Source organism: Carcharodon carcharias, chromosome 13 (genome assembly GCF_017639515.1).
Source record: "Carcharodon carcharias isolate sCarCar2 chromosome 13, sCarCar2.pri, whole genome shotgun sequence".
NCBI classification, from domain to species: domain Eukaryota; kingdom Metazoa; phylum Chordata; class Chondrichthyes; order Lamniformes; family Lamnidae; genus Carcharodon; species Carcharodon carcharias.
Window position 1 is genome coordinate 95,882,907 of NC_054479.1, and position 14,308 is coordinate 95,897,214.

At 45.8% G+C, this 14,308-nt stretch overlaps 1 protein-coding gene across 1 annotated transcript in view; it reads right to left on the minus strand.

Annotated features, from left to right (window-relative positions):
- The window catches only part of ptpro (protein tyrosine phosphatase receptor type O), a 139,795-nt gene that overhangs the window by 40,556 nt on the left and 84,931 nt on the right, over nt 1–14,308 (minus strand). The window contains exons 16-17 of the mRNA XM_041203103.1: nt 5,459–5,579; nt 5,300–5,368 (exon numbers count right to left, since the gene is read on the minus strand). Of these exons, the coding sequence (XP_041059037.1) occupies nt 5,300–5,368; nt 5,459–5,579 (190 nt within the window). The remainder of the gene's footprint in view (nt 1–5,299; nt 5,369–5,458; nt 5,580–14,308) is intronic.

Here is a 14,308-nt window from a genome sequence, read left to right on the forward strand (position 1 = left end):
CCAGGCAGTGAATTCCAGACCCTAATCACAATCTGCAAAAAAAAATTTTCCTCTTGCCGCCGTTGGCAATTTTGCCAATCACATTAGATCAGTGTCATCTAGTTTTCAACCTTTCCCACTACTGGGAACAGTTTCTCCCTATCTACTCTGTCTAGAACTCTCATGATTTTAATGCTTCTATCACATTTCTTCTCAATCTTCTCATTTCTAAGGAGAACTACTGCAGCTCCATTAATCTATCCACATAACTTAAGCCCCACATCCATGGAACTATTCTCATGAATCTTTTCTGCACCCCCTTTAATGCCTTCACATACTTCCTAAAGCGTGGTGCTCAGGAATGGTCACGAACCTCCAGGTGAGGCTGAACTAGTGTTTGGGAAAGGCTCATCACAACTTCCTTGCTTTTGTACTCTACAACGCTATTTATAAAGCCCAGGATCTCATATGCCTTTTTAACCATTTTCTCAACCTGTCCTGCCACCTTCAATGATTTGTGCACGTATACCCCTAGATTCCTCTGCTCCCTTTGGAATTGTATCCTTTATTTAATATTGCCTCTCCTCTTTTTTCCTACCAAAATGTATCACTTCACACCTCTCTCTATTAAATTTTATCTGCCACGTATCTGCCTATTCCACCAACTTATGGGCAGAAATTTTTACTTGGCGGGTGGGTGCATGCCCAACTCGCTCGAGCGTGCAATGACGCATGTTGAGGTCGGCTGAGTGTGCCAACGTCAACACGCAGTGGCGCAATAGTTCGGCCGGTGGGCGCGCGCTGGAGTTGGCAGCGTGCCTGCCGACAATTAAAAGGCCTGTTAAGGCCATTAAATAATCGATTAACCTAAATTTTTCATTGCCCGTCCAGCCTTACGGTTGGTGGGCAGGCAAAAAGGCCAAGCGGCCTTTGCACTTTTTTGGAAACCTCATCCACGGGTGGGATAAGGTTTCCAAAAGCAAATAAAAATCAAATAAAATTTTACAATGGAATTAATAACATGCTCCTGTTCATTTGATCAAGTCACATGAGGGGCATGTTTTATTACATTTTTATTTTCTTTTTTTAATAATGCTTCATCTCCCTGAGGCAGCTCTGTGCCTCAGGGAGATAATGAAGCGTTCACTTGTGCATATGCAAGCTCATGCTCGGTCACTCGCTCTCCTCCCCCCGCCTGCGCAGGCAGCGCTGCCGCTCGTGTTTCACGCTGGGCGGGCCTTAATTGGTCCGCCAGTGTGAAATTGACTTCCAGCCCCGATCACAGGTGGTGGCTGGCTTCCCGATCGCCCCCACCCATCCCCGCTGAGCCGGCCCGCCAAGGGCAAAATTCTGCCCTCTGTCTTCATGAAGTCTAACACTACCCTCCTCACAGTTCACAATGCTTCCTAGGACATAGAGCAAACCTCTCATCCTAGGACCTTTCTAATGAACCATTGTTGTACCATCTCCAGTACAAATATATCCTTCCAGAAATATGGGGCTGAATTTTCACCGTGGAGATGGGAAATGGGGGCAGGTTTTATTTTGGGTCAGAAACTCGCCTCCAGTGGGGAACTGATTAAAGTTCAGGTTTTCATGGGGGGAGAGCCATCAAGTGGCATAGAAACCGATTTCCTGTCCATTAGACCCAGTGGAGGCAGGAATAGAGGTGGGTCAGATGAAGTGTGAGCCTCATTTAGATACCCCATGGCAGCCAGCACTGAGGCTGCTGGTTATCCTGAGGGAGGGATCTGCTGATTTTGTCCCAAAACCTTCCACTTCACCAGAGGGAAGCGAGATATCACAGGGGAGATAGAAGCCTGGCACTCGGGGCAGGGCAACCCTTTGCTTCATCAATGCAACTTTAATCTAATGCTGGAGGGTGTGAGGGGGAGGAGGGTGGCAGGAAGAGGCCGCATCGTCACACAACAAGGGCACCTGTCTGTTCAGAGTGCTCTCTGTTTCCAATTCCTCCTCCCCTCTTACCCTGTTCCTACCCTGATGAGCTGCCCCCTTCCAGGGCCACAGTGTCCTCAGGATCCACACTTCTCTGGTGGACCATGTTATGGAGAGCACAGCAGAAAGCCACAATGACTGAGATCCTTGCAGGAGGGTATTGGAAGGCAGCATCCAACCAGTCCAGGCACTGGAGTCACATCTTCAGAAGCTGTTCAGTGGTTGTCCTGCTGATCAGGTGGCATCGGTTATATTACCTCCATGCCTGCATGTGGGGCTCCATTGGAGGGGTCAGTAGCCATCTCTTCAAGGGTTTATCCTTGTCCCCTCAGATCCATCCACATTCAAAGGGAGTTGAGTGAAAATCTGAGGCAGCCTGGACTGGCAGAGGATGAAAGACTCACAGCAACTGCCAGGAAAGTGAGCGCACACATGGTCAAGCTCTTGTGGTGATGGCAGACCAGCTGGATGTTGAGGAAATGGAAACCCTTCCTGTTAATGGCTCTCACTTGCTGGGAACCAGGTGCCTTGATAGTCAAATGGGTGCAAGTGAATATGCCCTGTATCTGGTGGAATCCAGTGATGGAGGTGAGACCCAATGCCCTTTGTCTGTCGTTAAGTGATTGTGCTGTCCAGCTCTGGCAAATAGGGCGGTAGTGATGATTGAGATGCTGTGGTGTGAAGCTATTTTTGAGTCGCCAATGAGATGATCCTTGAAAGAAGTCAAAAGCAAAGAGGTTTGAGGTCACTGTGACTTTGACAGCCAGTGACATGGCATGGTGACTACTGCTGTGAGGTCTTCAGGGATGAGGTCACAGATCTCCATGATCACCTGCCTGGAGAGCCACAGTCTCTTGTGGAATGATTCCCAGTTATCCTGAGTGCCCATTCTCCCTGCCACTTGTGCAGCACCAAGGGCACCTACTCAGCAAATGCCCAGTTCCTCCTTTGCTTGACTGACACTCTTATAGGGCTGGAGTGATGCCCTGGGGCAGCTATGACTGGTTCCAGCACTGTTTACCGTTTGTCTTCAACTGTTCTGAAACTGACCTGTCCGCCTATTTATATATCCTACCCTTTCCGTTCAACAAGCTCCAAAGGAGATTCATTTCATTCAAACTAGTAACAGCTTGCCAAACTGAAAATGACTCGCTTACCCCTTCCCTCTGCTTCCTTTTAGCTAAGCAATCCTCTATTCATGCTAACCTTGTTACCCAACCACCCACCCCCCACCCCACACACACACACACAAAGGCTAATGTCATATTGGCCTTTATTGCAAGGGAATTGGAGTTTAAGAACAAGGAAGTCTTGCTACAATTGTATCGGGCTTTGATGAGGCCACGCTTGGAATTTTGTGCCCAGTATTGGGCTCCATGGGCTGAGTCTTTGGAGCCCTCACTGATGAGAGGGAGGAGGTGAGCAGGGTTGGTGGGGGTGGGAGGGGACCTGCAAATACCGGCACCATGCAGCACATCAGTTTCAAGGTACTGATCCCAGCACCGGCAATAATGAGCAATGTAGGTGAAGGGCAAGTCAGGAATCTTTCTCCCCCACCAGGGATGACTCGGATGAAGAGTCATACGGACTCGAAATGTTAACTGTGTTCCTCTTCGCAGATGCTGTCAGATCTGCTGGGTTTTTCCAGCTATTTTTGTTTTTGCTGTCAATGACTTGCATGTTTCGTAGCTAAATTTGCTGATGACTCAAAGATGGGTAGGAAAGTAAGTAGCTAAGAGGAAGTAAGTGGCCTGCAAATGGATTTAGCTAGGATAAGCAAATGGGCAAAAATTTGGCAGATGGAGTATAATGTAGGAAAATGTAAGGTTGTCCACTTTGGCAGGAAGAATAGAAAAACAACACATTATTTAATTGTAGAGAGATTGCAGAACTCTACAGTACAGAGGGATCTGGGTGTTCCAGTTCATGAAGCACAAAAAGTTGGTATGCATATGTAGTAAGTGTTTAGGAAGGCAAATGAAATGTTGGGGTTTGTTGCAAGGACAATCGAGTATAAAAGTAGAAATGTGTTGCTGCAGCTGTATAGGACCTTGGCGAGGCCACATCTCGAGTGCTGAGTACAATTTTGGTCTATTTTGTTAAGAAAGGGTATGATTGCATGAGAAGCAGTTGAGAAGGTTCACTCATCTGATACCTGGGATGAAGTGGTTACCTTATGAAGAAAGGTTGAGCAGATTGGGCCTATATCCAATGGAGCCTAGAAGAATGGGAGGTGATCTTATTGAAACATAAAAGATCCTGAGAGGACTTGATAGGGTGGATGCTGAAAGTGAGTTTTCCCCTTGTGGGGGAGGGTAGAACTAGGGCTCACGGTTTAAAAATAAGGGGGCTCTCATTTAAGATGGAAATAAGGGGATTTTTTCCCTCTCTCGTGGGGGTCATTAGTCTTTGGAATTATCTTCCCCATTGAGCAGGGGAGGGTGGGCCATTGAGTGAATTCAAGGCTGAGTTAGATTTTTGATCAACAAGGGAGTTGAGGGCTATGGGGAATGTACGGTTACAATCAGATCAACCAGGATCTTATCAAATGGTGGAGCAGCTTTGAGGGGCTGAATGGCTACTCCTCATAATTGCTGTGTTTTTGTGCCTTCCTAATTACCTTAACTACCTCCTCTTTTGTTTTGACTTTGGCAGCATCTTCTTCCTTGGTAAAGACAGGTGCAAAGTGCTCATTTAGTACTTCAGTCATGCCCTCTGCCTCCATGCCTAAAAAGGGTCATCTCGGTGTCACATTTCTCTGTTACTTCTTCCAAGAGTTGGTAAGATTTTAACTCGGCTACATTATCACAACTCAGAAAAGAAAATCACAAAAAGAGCAAGTATTGAAAACCATGTGCTTAAATGGTGTTACGATGGTTAATATGGATGCAAAATCATATTTAGGAAGTAAAACATTCACAGATCCTACACAGTAATTATACAGCATTCAACCTTGCATTACTTCCAGAACCTGTTCACTGATTTTCCAAAGATGTTGACTGAAACCTGAACGGAGACAACCAGTATTGGAATGCCAAGCAAGATTCTGAGTGTGACTAAATTAATTTGAGTCGAAGTGCTTTTGAAATCTCCCACTGAAACTGCAAGCTGTCCTTTGAAACCTCCTGCAGATTTCAGTTACTTTTTGTGAGTTTATTTCCTACTTCCTTGCTACTTGTATCTTTCTCTGCATCTGCATATTTGATAATGAGTACTCTGTTATGATGGACATGATGACTCCCGTTTCTCAAGCATGATCTCAGATGAAAAGCTTGCATAGAAATAAAACTGATTTTCAGTACTTCAAAAAGACCTTTGCCCTGCCAACCCAGTCATTTACCTCTCCATTCCACTTTGCACGTACCAGTTAAATGGCAACTTTCCATCCCTCTCCAAAGTGGCAAAATTGACAAATATTCCTGCTCCACAATTCCTGTAAGATATTGATATGATTATTTATACTTGACCTCCGTTTTGAATAACTCGATGTACGTGGGAGTGCGTAGAGCAAATTACCCTGTACCTGGCATGCTGCAAGTGCTTCCGTCTCAGAACAAAGAGTGTGATCAGTAGCAGTCCTATAAGCAGTATACTCAAGATCGCAAGGGCAGAGATCACCACCATGTTCGAATTCACTTCTGTAACTAGATATTTAAAAGAAAGAATCAGGATCTCCTTCAGTTACTGAATGCACTTAAGTCTGAGATAGACAGACTTTTGTTCTCAGAGAATCAAGGGACATGGAGGGTGGACAGGAAAGTGGAATTGATGCAGAAGATTAGCCATGATTGTATTGAATGGTGGAGCAGGCTCGATGCGCCGCATGGTCCACTCCTGGTCCTATTTCTTATGCCCTAACAAATAGGGGCAGATGGTGGTGCAGTGGTAATGTCACTGGACTAGTAATCCAGAGGCCCAGGCTAATGGCCTGGGGATACAGTTCAATTCCTAGTGGAACTTAAATTCAATGACTAAATCTGGAATTGAAAGCTAGTCTCAGTAATGGTGACCATGAAACTATCACTGATTGTTGTAAAAGCTGGATAATCTGCTCCAAGTTTGATGAAAATGGTGTTTGGAAAATGCTTTCAGGTTTGTTGCCAATATATTCAATGAATGAGTTCAAAACACTTCAATTGTGCATGGTGTTGAAAGAACAAGGTACAATGTCCTTCCTCCCAAGGATGGTATTTATTTCCTAGCACTAAGAACATGGTGGCTGGCCTTCATCTGAGTTTCTGTCACGGTTTTCTCTATCCATTTCACACTCAAGTGGATCACCTTCCATTAAAATAAAGAAAAATAACTCCTCACTTTTGTTGTATAAAGGGTTAACAAAATGGATATGCTAATGTATGATGCAGATGATGATGTATCACTGACATCAGTCAGTCATGTGCTAGTAGATTGGCATCTCTTAAAAGAGATGTGCATACTCAGTAACCCGCTTGTACATATTGTACATAGTGTAACTAAATGAGTTTTCAGTAAATACCCGAGTCTGGCTACAGTTTCTCTTCTCAAGAGCTGAGGCCTAGCACATTTCTTAAAACAACATTAATCTTTTAAATTACAATTGGTTTTTTTCTGTCCCTTTGCGTACTGCACAATTGTACAACATCAGAGCCTGTTCTCAGGCCCTGCCCATTCTACTCTTGAAGCAAGTGAAGTATGGTCTGGCTGATATATCTTTTGATTTTACCTTGCTCTGTTTGGGGAAAGGCCTTGCCCCTCATCTAACACTGTAGTAAGTTAAGGGGAATAAAGGCAACTCAGCTATCTGTTTTTATTTAGTTATTCTTTCAGGGGATGTGGATGTCACTGGCAAGGCCAGCATATGTTGCCTATCCCTAATTGCCCTTCAACTAACCAACTTTCTAGGCCACCTCAGAGTCAATCACTTTGCTGTGGGTCTGGAGTCACATGTAGGCTAGGTCAGATAAGGACAGCAGATTTCCTTCCCTAAAGGACATTACTAAACCAGATGAGTTTTTACAATAATCAGTGATAGTTTCACAGTCACCATTACTGAGTCTAGCTTTCAATTCAAAATTTTATTAATTGAATTTAAATTCCATCAGGATTTGAACCCATGTCCCCAAGATATTAGCCTGGGCTTTTGGATTACTAACATTACCACTACACCATCATCTGCCCCTATTTATTAGGGCATAAGGAATTGGAGCAGGACTAGACCATAGGGCCCATCAAGTCTGCTCCACCATTCAATACGATCACATCTGATTTTCTGTCTCAAGTCCACTTTCCTGCCCACTCTCCAACATCCTTTATTCTCAGACACCAAAAATCTGTTGATCTCAGACTTAAATACATTCAGCGATGGCACATCCACAACCTTCATGGGTAGAAAATTCCAAAGATTCACAACCCTTTGAGTGAAGAAATTTCTCCTCATCCAGTCCTAAATAGTCAACCCTTTATCGTGAAACTGTGCTCCCATTTTCCTGATTCCCTAGGCAGGGAAACAATCTCAGTGCCTACCTCTTCAAACCCCTTCAGAATTTTGTATGTTTCAATGAGGTCACCTCTTATTTTTCTAAATTCCAAATAGAAAGACCCAGTTTGTTCAGCCTCTCATCCCAGGAATCAATCTGATAATCCATCCTCTGATGTAAGTATGTCCTTCCTTAAAGAGGAGACCAAAACTGCACACAGTATTCCAGGTGTGGTCTCACCAAAGCATGTACAACTGTAGCAAGACTTCCTTATTCTCACTCTAATCCCTTTGCAGTGAAGGCCAACATGTCATTTGTCTCCCTAATTGCTTGTTGTACCTGCATGCTAACTTTCTATGGCCAGGATTTTTACTTTGTTGGGCAGGTGCGGCAGGTGGGCGGGCCAGGGAGTGGTCATGAAGCTGACCGCTGCCCGCAATCATGCCCCGATATCGATTTCACGTTGGTTGGCCAATTAACGGAGCTGCCTCAAGGAGTTGAGGGTTTATAACGTTAAAAATAAAAAAGTTAGCAATGTTAAAAACATGCCCCCCTCATGTGACCCTTTCACATGAGTAGGGACATGTTATGAATGAATGTAAAAATTTTTAATTACATTTTTAATTGCTGTTGGAAACCTCATCCAGCCCGTGGATGAGGTTTCCTAAAAAATCCAAAGACCGCTTGGCCTTTTCGTCTGTCTATCAACCGTAAGGTTGGATGGGCAGTGAAAAATTTCATTTAATTAGAACTTTAATGGCCTTAACAGGCCTGTTAAATGTCGCGGGTGCACTGCCGACTCCCATACCCGCCCACCGACTGAAATATCACTCGAGCACGCGATGATGTGGGGACACTCATCCAACATCATCATGTGTCATTTTATGCTCGAGCAGGTCGAGCACATGTCCACCTGCTCAGCGCAAATTTCTGCCCTATGTTTCTTGCATGAGTACAATAAAGTCTCCCCAAACATCAACATTTACATGTTTCACACCTTCTGAATGATGTCCTGCTTTTCTGTTCTTACTAAGGAGTGACAAATCTCACCCTTCCCCACATTATACTCCATCTGCCATCTTGTTGCCCACTGAATTTGAATTTTGAATTTAGAGTTCACATTCAGATTGAGGGAGAGAAGAGTTGGTCTAAGATTAATGTTTTAAATGAAAATAAGGACAATAATGAAGGTATGAAGACTGGCTAAAGTGAACTGCAAAATTAGGTTAAGGGATGGTCAGTAAGGTGCAGTGGCAGACATCTAAGTAGGTATTTCATAACACTCAAAGATAAATTCCAGTGAGAAAAAAATCTTTAGGAAGTTAAAGATAGTGTAAAATTGAAAGAAAAAGTGTACAATTCCATGAAGATTAGTGGCAGGTCAGAAGATTGGACAGAATATAAAAAACAGCAAAGAATGGCTAAAAGAATAATGAGGGAAAAATTAGAGTACAAGGGAAAGCTAGCTAAATGTAAATGTAAAAATGAAATGTAAAAACAGAAGTAGGAGCTTCTACAGTATTTAAAAAGGAAATGAGTAACTAAAGCGAGCATTGGTCCTTTAGAGAGAGAGAGTCGGGGAATTAATCATGGAAAAAAAGAAAATAGTGGATGAATTGAACTGATATTTTGTGTCAGTCTTCACTGTTGAGGATACAAATGATATTCCAGGAATAATTGTGAATCAAGAGGTGAAAGGGGAGGGAGGAACTTAAAACAATTCCAATCACCAGGGAAAGTGTACTGAGCAAATTATTAGAACTAAAAGTTGACAAGTCCCCAGATCCTAATGGACTTCAGGCTAGGATCTTAAAAGAAGTGGTTACTGAGATAGTAAATGCACTGGTTATAACTTGCTAAAATTCCTTAGGTTCTGCAAAGGTCCCATCAGATTGGAAAATAGTGAATGTAACTCCTCTATTCAAGATAGGAGGGAGACAGAAGGCAGGAAACTACAGGGCAGTTAGGTTAACACCTGTCATAGGGAAAATGCTGGAATATATTTTTAAGGGGGTTATAGCAGGGCACTTAGAAAATCTCAATGCAATCAGGCAGAGTCAACACAGTATTAGAGTTCTTTGAGGAAGTAAGAAGCAATGTGGATAAAGGGGAAACTGTAGATGTGCTGCACTTAGATTTCCAGAAGGCATTTGAAAAGGTGCCATATCAAAGGTTAATACACAAAATAAGAGTCTTGGTATAGCATGGTTAGAGGAATGGTTAGCTAACAGGAGAGTGAGGATCCAGCAGTGCAACATCCATCAGACAGCCATGCTGTGACTGATGTGTCCTGTTTCACAGGCCACTGCCATACACTAATTATCTTGCCTTGCTTCCACAGGCACATCTGGGAAACAGCCAATAGAGTCCATGACCCAGGACCTCCAATCAAGCCCCGAAGAAACCTCTGAAGAGAAATCTGGAGGCACCCTCCTTGAAGTCCCATCACAGCACTCACCCACACCCTCCACCAGCGCGGAGACACACACTTTGGTGGGACCTAGCTTTAGAATAGCCTTGGGATCACAATCTGGTGAGCACATCGCACAATCAGACCTGCAGCAGGCTGCGGCAGGGACTTTCCAAGTGTCCAGCACTTGGAGGACTGCTGGAGGCCAGCCTCTGGACTTGGTCATATCACAGTTGCTGGAGCTGCAAAGGCAAGCTTGAAAACAACAGGAAGGGACGTCCGCTGCACTCCTCAGATCGCAAGGCAAGATTGCAAGGCACAGACTGCCTTCAGGCTGAGGTGATAGCGCCAACATGTGAACGCACTCAGGTCAACACTGGCAGGATGGCGGCTGCCATGGAGATCTTGGTCCTGGACATTGCTCCTGCACTGCTGCACAGATTCAACTCTATTGCTGATGCCATAGTTTGCCTTCAAGTGTGTACGCAAGAGGGGTGCCGGGCAGCTTGTTCTCACTCCAGTTTCCCCTTCTCCTCAAGGAGTCAGCCAGAGGCCTCAGGGTGCCCAGAGGGAGAAGAATCAGCAGGTGCACACTCCGGGGCCATCCAACCAGGTGACTCCGGGAGTGTCCGGCCCATCCGAATCCCCTCTTGCTGTGACCCCAGCAGCCCCAGCTCCACAGGTTGAGGAGGGTGCCACTGCCACACAGCAGGACCCTGAAAGCAGGCCGGGGCCTTCCAAGTCTCAGCCCTCCAGTGGCCGCCCACCAAGGTCATCACAGGCAGGGCGTATTAGTCAGCAGGCTCTCTCTACCTCCGTTGTGGATGTAGCGGCAGCGTTAGGAAAGTTAAGAAGAATTACTTGCACGTGGGTGATAATCACTTGTACGTACTGTTCACTATTGTCAATATACTCCCAAGAATGTCTTCCTGCCTGTGGCTCCGTGTTCTGATGAGCAGTGTTCTTTTGACTCAGATGTGAAATCTTTCTGCACAAGATAAACGCAGGTGCCTCGATCAAGGGCCTCTTCCCTGTGCCTTCTGCAGCCTTCAGACCAAAGTGACGGTCCGGCCTCACACTCACTGAACACATTACTGATGCCTGCATGATCTTGTCATGTCGTGGGCAGGCGTCACAGAGTTCCGTCATTCTCTCTGTGTGCTCTCAGCACCTTTAAGGTGGGGCTGGCCCCATCTCTCCAGCATCTGTGACCAGTGACACTGTTCTCCTGAACGGCTCAGGTGCTGAAGGCTGACCAAGGATCAGATGCTTTTAAAGTTTAAAGGCCACATCTCTATATGACCCTGGCCACAGAGCACAAGCGAGCTGCCCTCAGACAGACAAGAGTGAGACATTCTCAGAGGCTATGTGAAGATTTATGGAGTGTCCTCGCTGCACGTCGTCATCATCCTCCTGCGATCAAGCGACTATTAGGGCCATCTCGATGACAGGACCGTTATCACAGAGGTTATGCACATTACTATAAACCAGACTGGAGTCAAATGTTCACAGATGCTATGTGAGGATCTATGGGGTCTCCTCACTGAATGTCACATCATCCTTCACAAATCTAGCAGTTATGAGGGCCTCCCGAGCGTGCCTGCCTCCTCTAGCCATTGTAAGAGGTTCATCCCCATCATCGTCGCCTTAGAGGACCTCCTCACCTTCATTCCTCTTAGCATCCTCCTCATCGGAGGAGACCTCCAGGCCCTCCAACTCCTCCACGGCCAGCTCATCTACCCCTGTTACAGCACCAGATTGTAAGGGGCGCAGCAGGCAATGACGATGTGTGACACCCTCCACACACTGTATTGCAGGGCTCCATCTGACCGGTCCAGGAACCAGAACCTAATTTTCAGCATTCCGATGGTCTGCTCCACCAAGTTGCGTGTTGCCGCATGGGCCTCGTTATACCTCTGCTCTGCTGCAGTCTGAGGCCACCACACAGATGTCATCAACCATGTGCTCTGTGGGTAGCCCTCATCCCTGAGGATCCAACCCTGCAGCCTCTGTGGATCCTGGAAGACTTCAGGGATCAGTGACTAGCTGAGAATGTAGAAGCTGTGCAAACTCCCTGGAAACCGTGTGCAGACCTGCAGGATGCATTTGTAGTGGTCACACACCAGTTGCACATTCAGCAATGGAATCCCTTGCAGTTGACATGGTTGACCACATGTTCCGAAGGAGATCTGGGTGAGTGCAGTCGATGTCACCTGTGGGAAACCCGAGATCTGGGCGAATCCAATCGTCCTTGCATCCTGGTTGTCCCGTCCCGGGCGAAAAGCACAAAGTTGTGTGCCGTCGCACACAAGATGGCATCCGCGACCTCATGGATGCACTTGTGGGTGGAGGAATGTGACATCCCACAGAGGTCACCTTTGGAGCCCTGAAAGGAGCTATTGGCATAGAAATTGAGCGTCACTGTCACTTGCACGGCCACTGGCAGTAGATGCTCTCCATGTCCCTGTGGTGCCAAATCCTGCAGGAGCTGGCAGATGTGACCGACTAGTTCCCTAGACATGTACAGTCTTCGGCAATACTGGTCCTCGGTCATCTGTAGGAATGAAAGGCAGTGTCTATAGACCCTGGGTCTAGCTAGGCACAGACCAGCGACGGCTCACTGTGGCTGTTTGGCAGTGTGTGCAGGAGCCCCAGCCGCCCCTTTTTCCAGAGGGTGCTGCTCCTCCCTTTGTGCAGCCAGGGGCCTTAGTTGCAAGGGCAGCCCTTGACCCCCACCCCCATCCACCCCAAGTCACCTGAAACGCAGGGCAGCCCTTGCTCTCTCACCACTCCCCCCATCCCGCAACGCGCCTCAACCTTGAAGTCCAACAGGTGACCTGGGCGAGTGCTCCGCATTGTTATTGTGCACTCACCACCAGGTTCCCCTCAAAGTGCAGCCCGCCAAGTGCACGCCCTTTATATGCTGTCGTGAAACACGTCGGTGTGATGGGCAGACAATCCAGCAGGGGAGATGATTCCGGTGGGCTTGCCTTATAATGATATGCTGATATATTATAATGAGGCTTCTGATGTCCAATGGCGGGAAACGCAATCCATCATCGATTGGCTGAGTGGATGATCGCAAACTGGTTTTATAACGTCATGAAACTGATTTTTGGCCTTCTTGCCATATTGTCCCCTCACATCATTGAACACACCCGAAGCCAGCGGGTACGGAAAATCCCAGCCAATATCTTGTTTGAAAGGAAATGGTTGCTGCATTTGCTGACGGCACAAAGAAAGGTAGGAAAGTTACTTCTGAAGACGACATTAGGAGTCTGAAAAGGGATATAGGTAGGTTAAGTGAGTGGGCAAAAATTTGGCAGATGGAGTATAATGTGGAAAATGTAGACATGCCCACTTTGGCAGGAAGAATAGAAAAGCAGCATATTATTTAAATGGAGAGAGGTTGCAGAACTGTGAGGTACAGAGGGATCTGGATGTCCTAGTGCATGAATCACAAGAAGTTAGTAGCAGGGACAGCAAGTGATTAGGAAGGTACATGCAAGGTTGGCATTTATTGCAAGAAGAATGGAATATAAAAGTAGGGATGTTTTGCTACAGTTGTACAGGGCATTGGTGAGCTCACATCTAGTGTATTGTGTACACTTTTGGTCTGCTTATTTAAGGAAGGACATAATTGCATTAGAAGCAGTTCAGAGAAGGTTCACCTGACTGATTCCTGGGATGGTGAGGTCAAACTTATGTTTCAGTAAGATCACCTCTCATTCTTCTAAACGCCAATGCATTCAGACTCAAGCTGTCCAAATTTCCTTTTCAGATCTTGAGAGGACATAACAGGGCGGATGCTGAAAAGATGTTTCCACTGTGGAAGAGACTAAAACTATGGGACACAGTTTAAAAATAAAGGGGTCCCCCATTTAAGACAGAGATGAAGAGAATTTTTTTCTCAGAGGGTCATGACTCTGTGGAACTATCTTCCCCAGAGAGTGGTAGAGGCAGGGTCAATGAATATCTTTAAGGCAGATTAGATAGATTCTTGACTAACAAGCGAGTCAAAGGTTCTCGGGGGCAGGCAGGAAAGTGGATTTGAGGCCACAAAAGCCACAATCAGATCAGCCATGATCTTATCAAATGGTGGAGCAGGCTCAAAGGGCTGAATGGCCTACTCCTGCTCCTAATTTGCATGTTTGTATTCATTTACCCTGTCTCTATCTCTTTGCAGAGGGATGGATGATTTTCCACAGGCAGACAGAGGAATTCTTCCAGTTAACACCCAAATCTGGACTCTTACTGTGTCACTGGTCAGTCTCAAATCATTAAATAGAATTGACTAAAAGCTAATGAAGTACTAGTACTTGTTACAGAACACTGCATGAAATGCACCAAACTGTGCTATAGTCCTTGCAAACTGATTTAGGTCTGGAACTCACCTCATGCAGAAATTCCTAAGGCTAGCCTATGTTGCAGTTCATATATGCATTAACTAGCTGATGTAAACAGTTGCCTTGAATACTCTGTCAACTTTGATGATGTCCTAAAAATA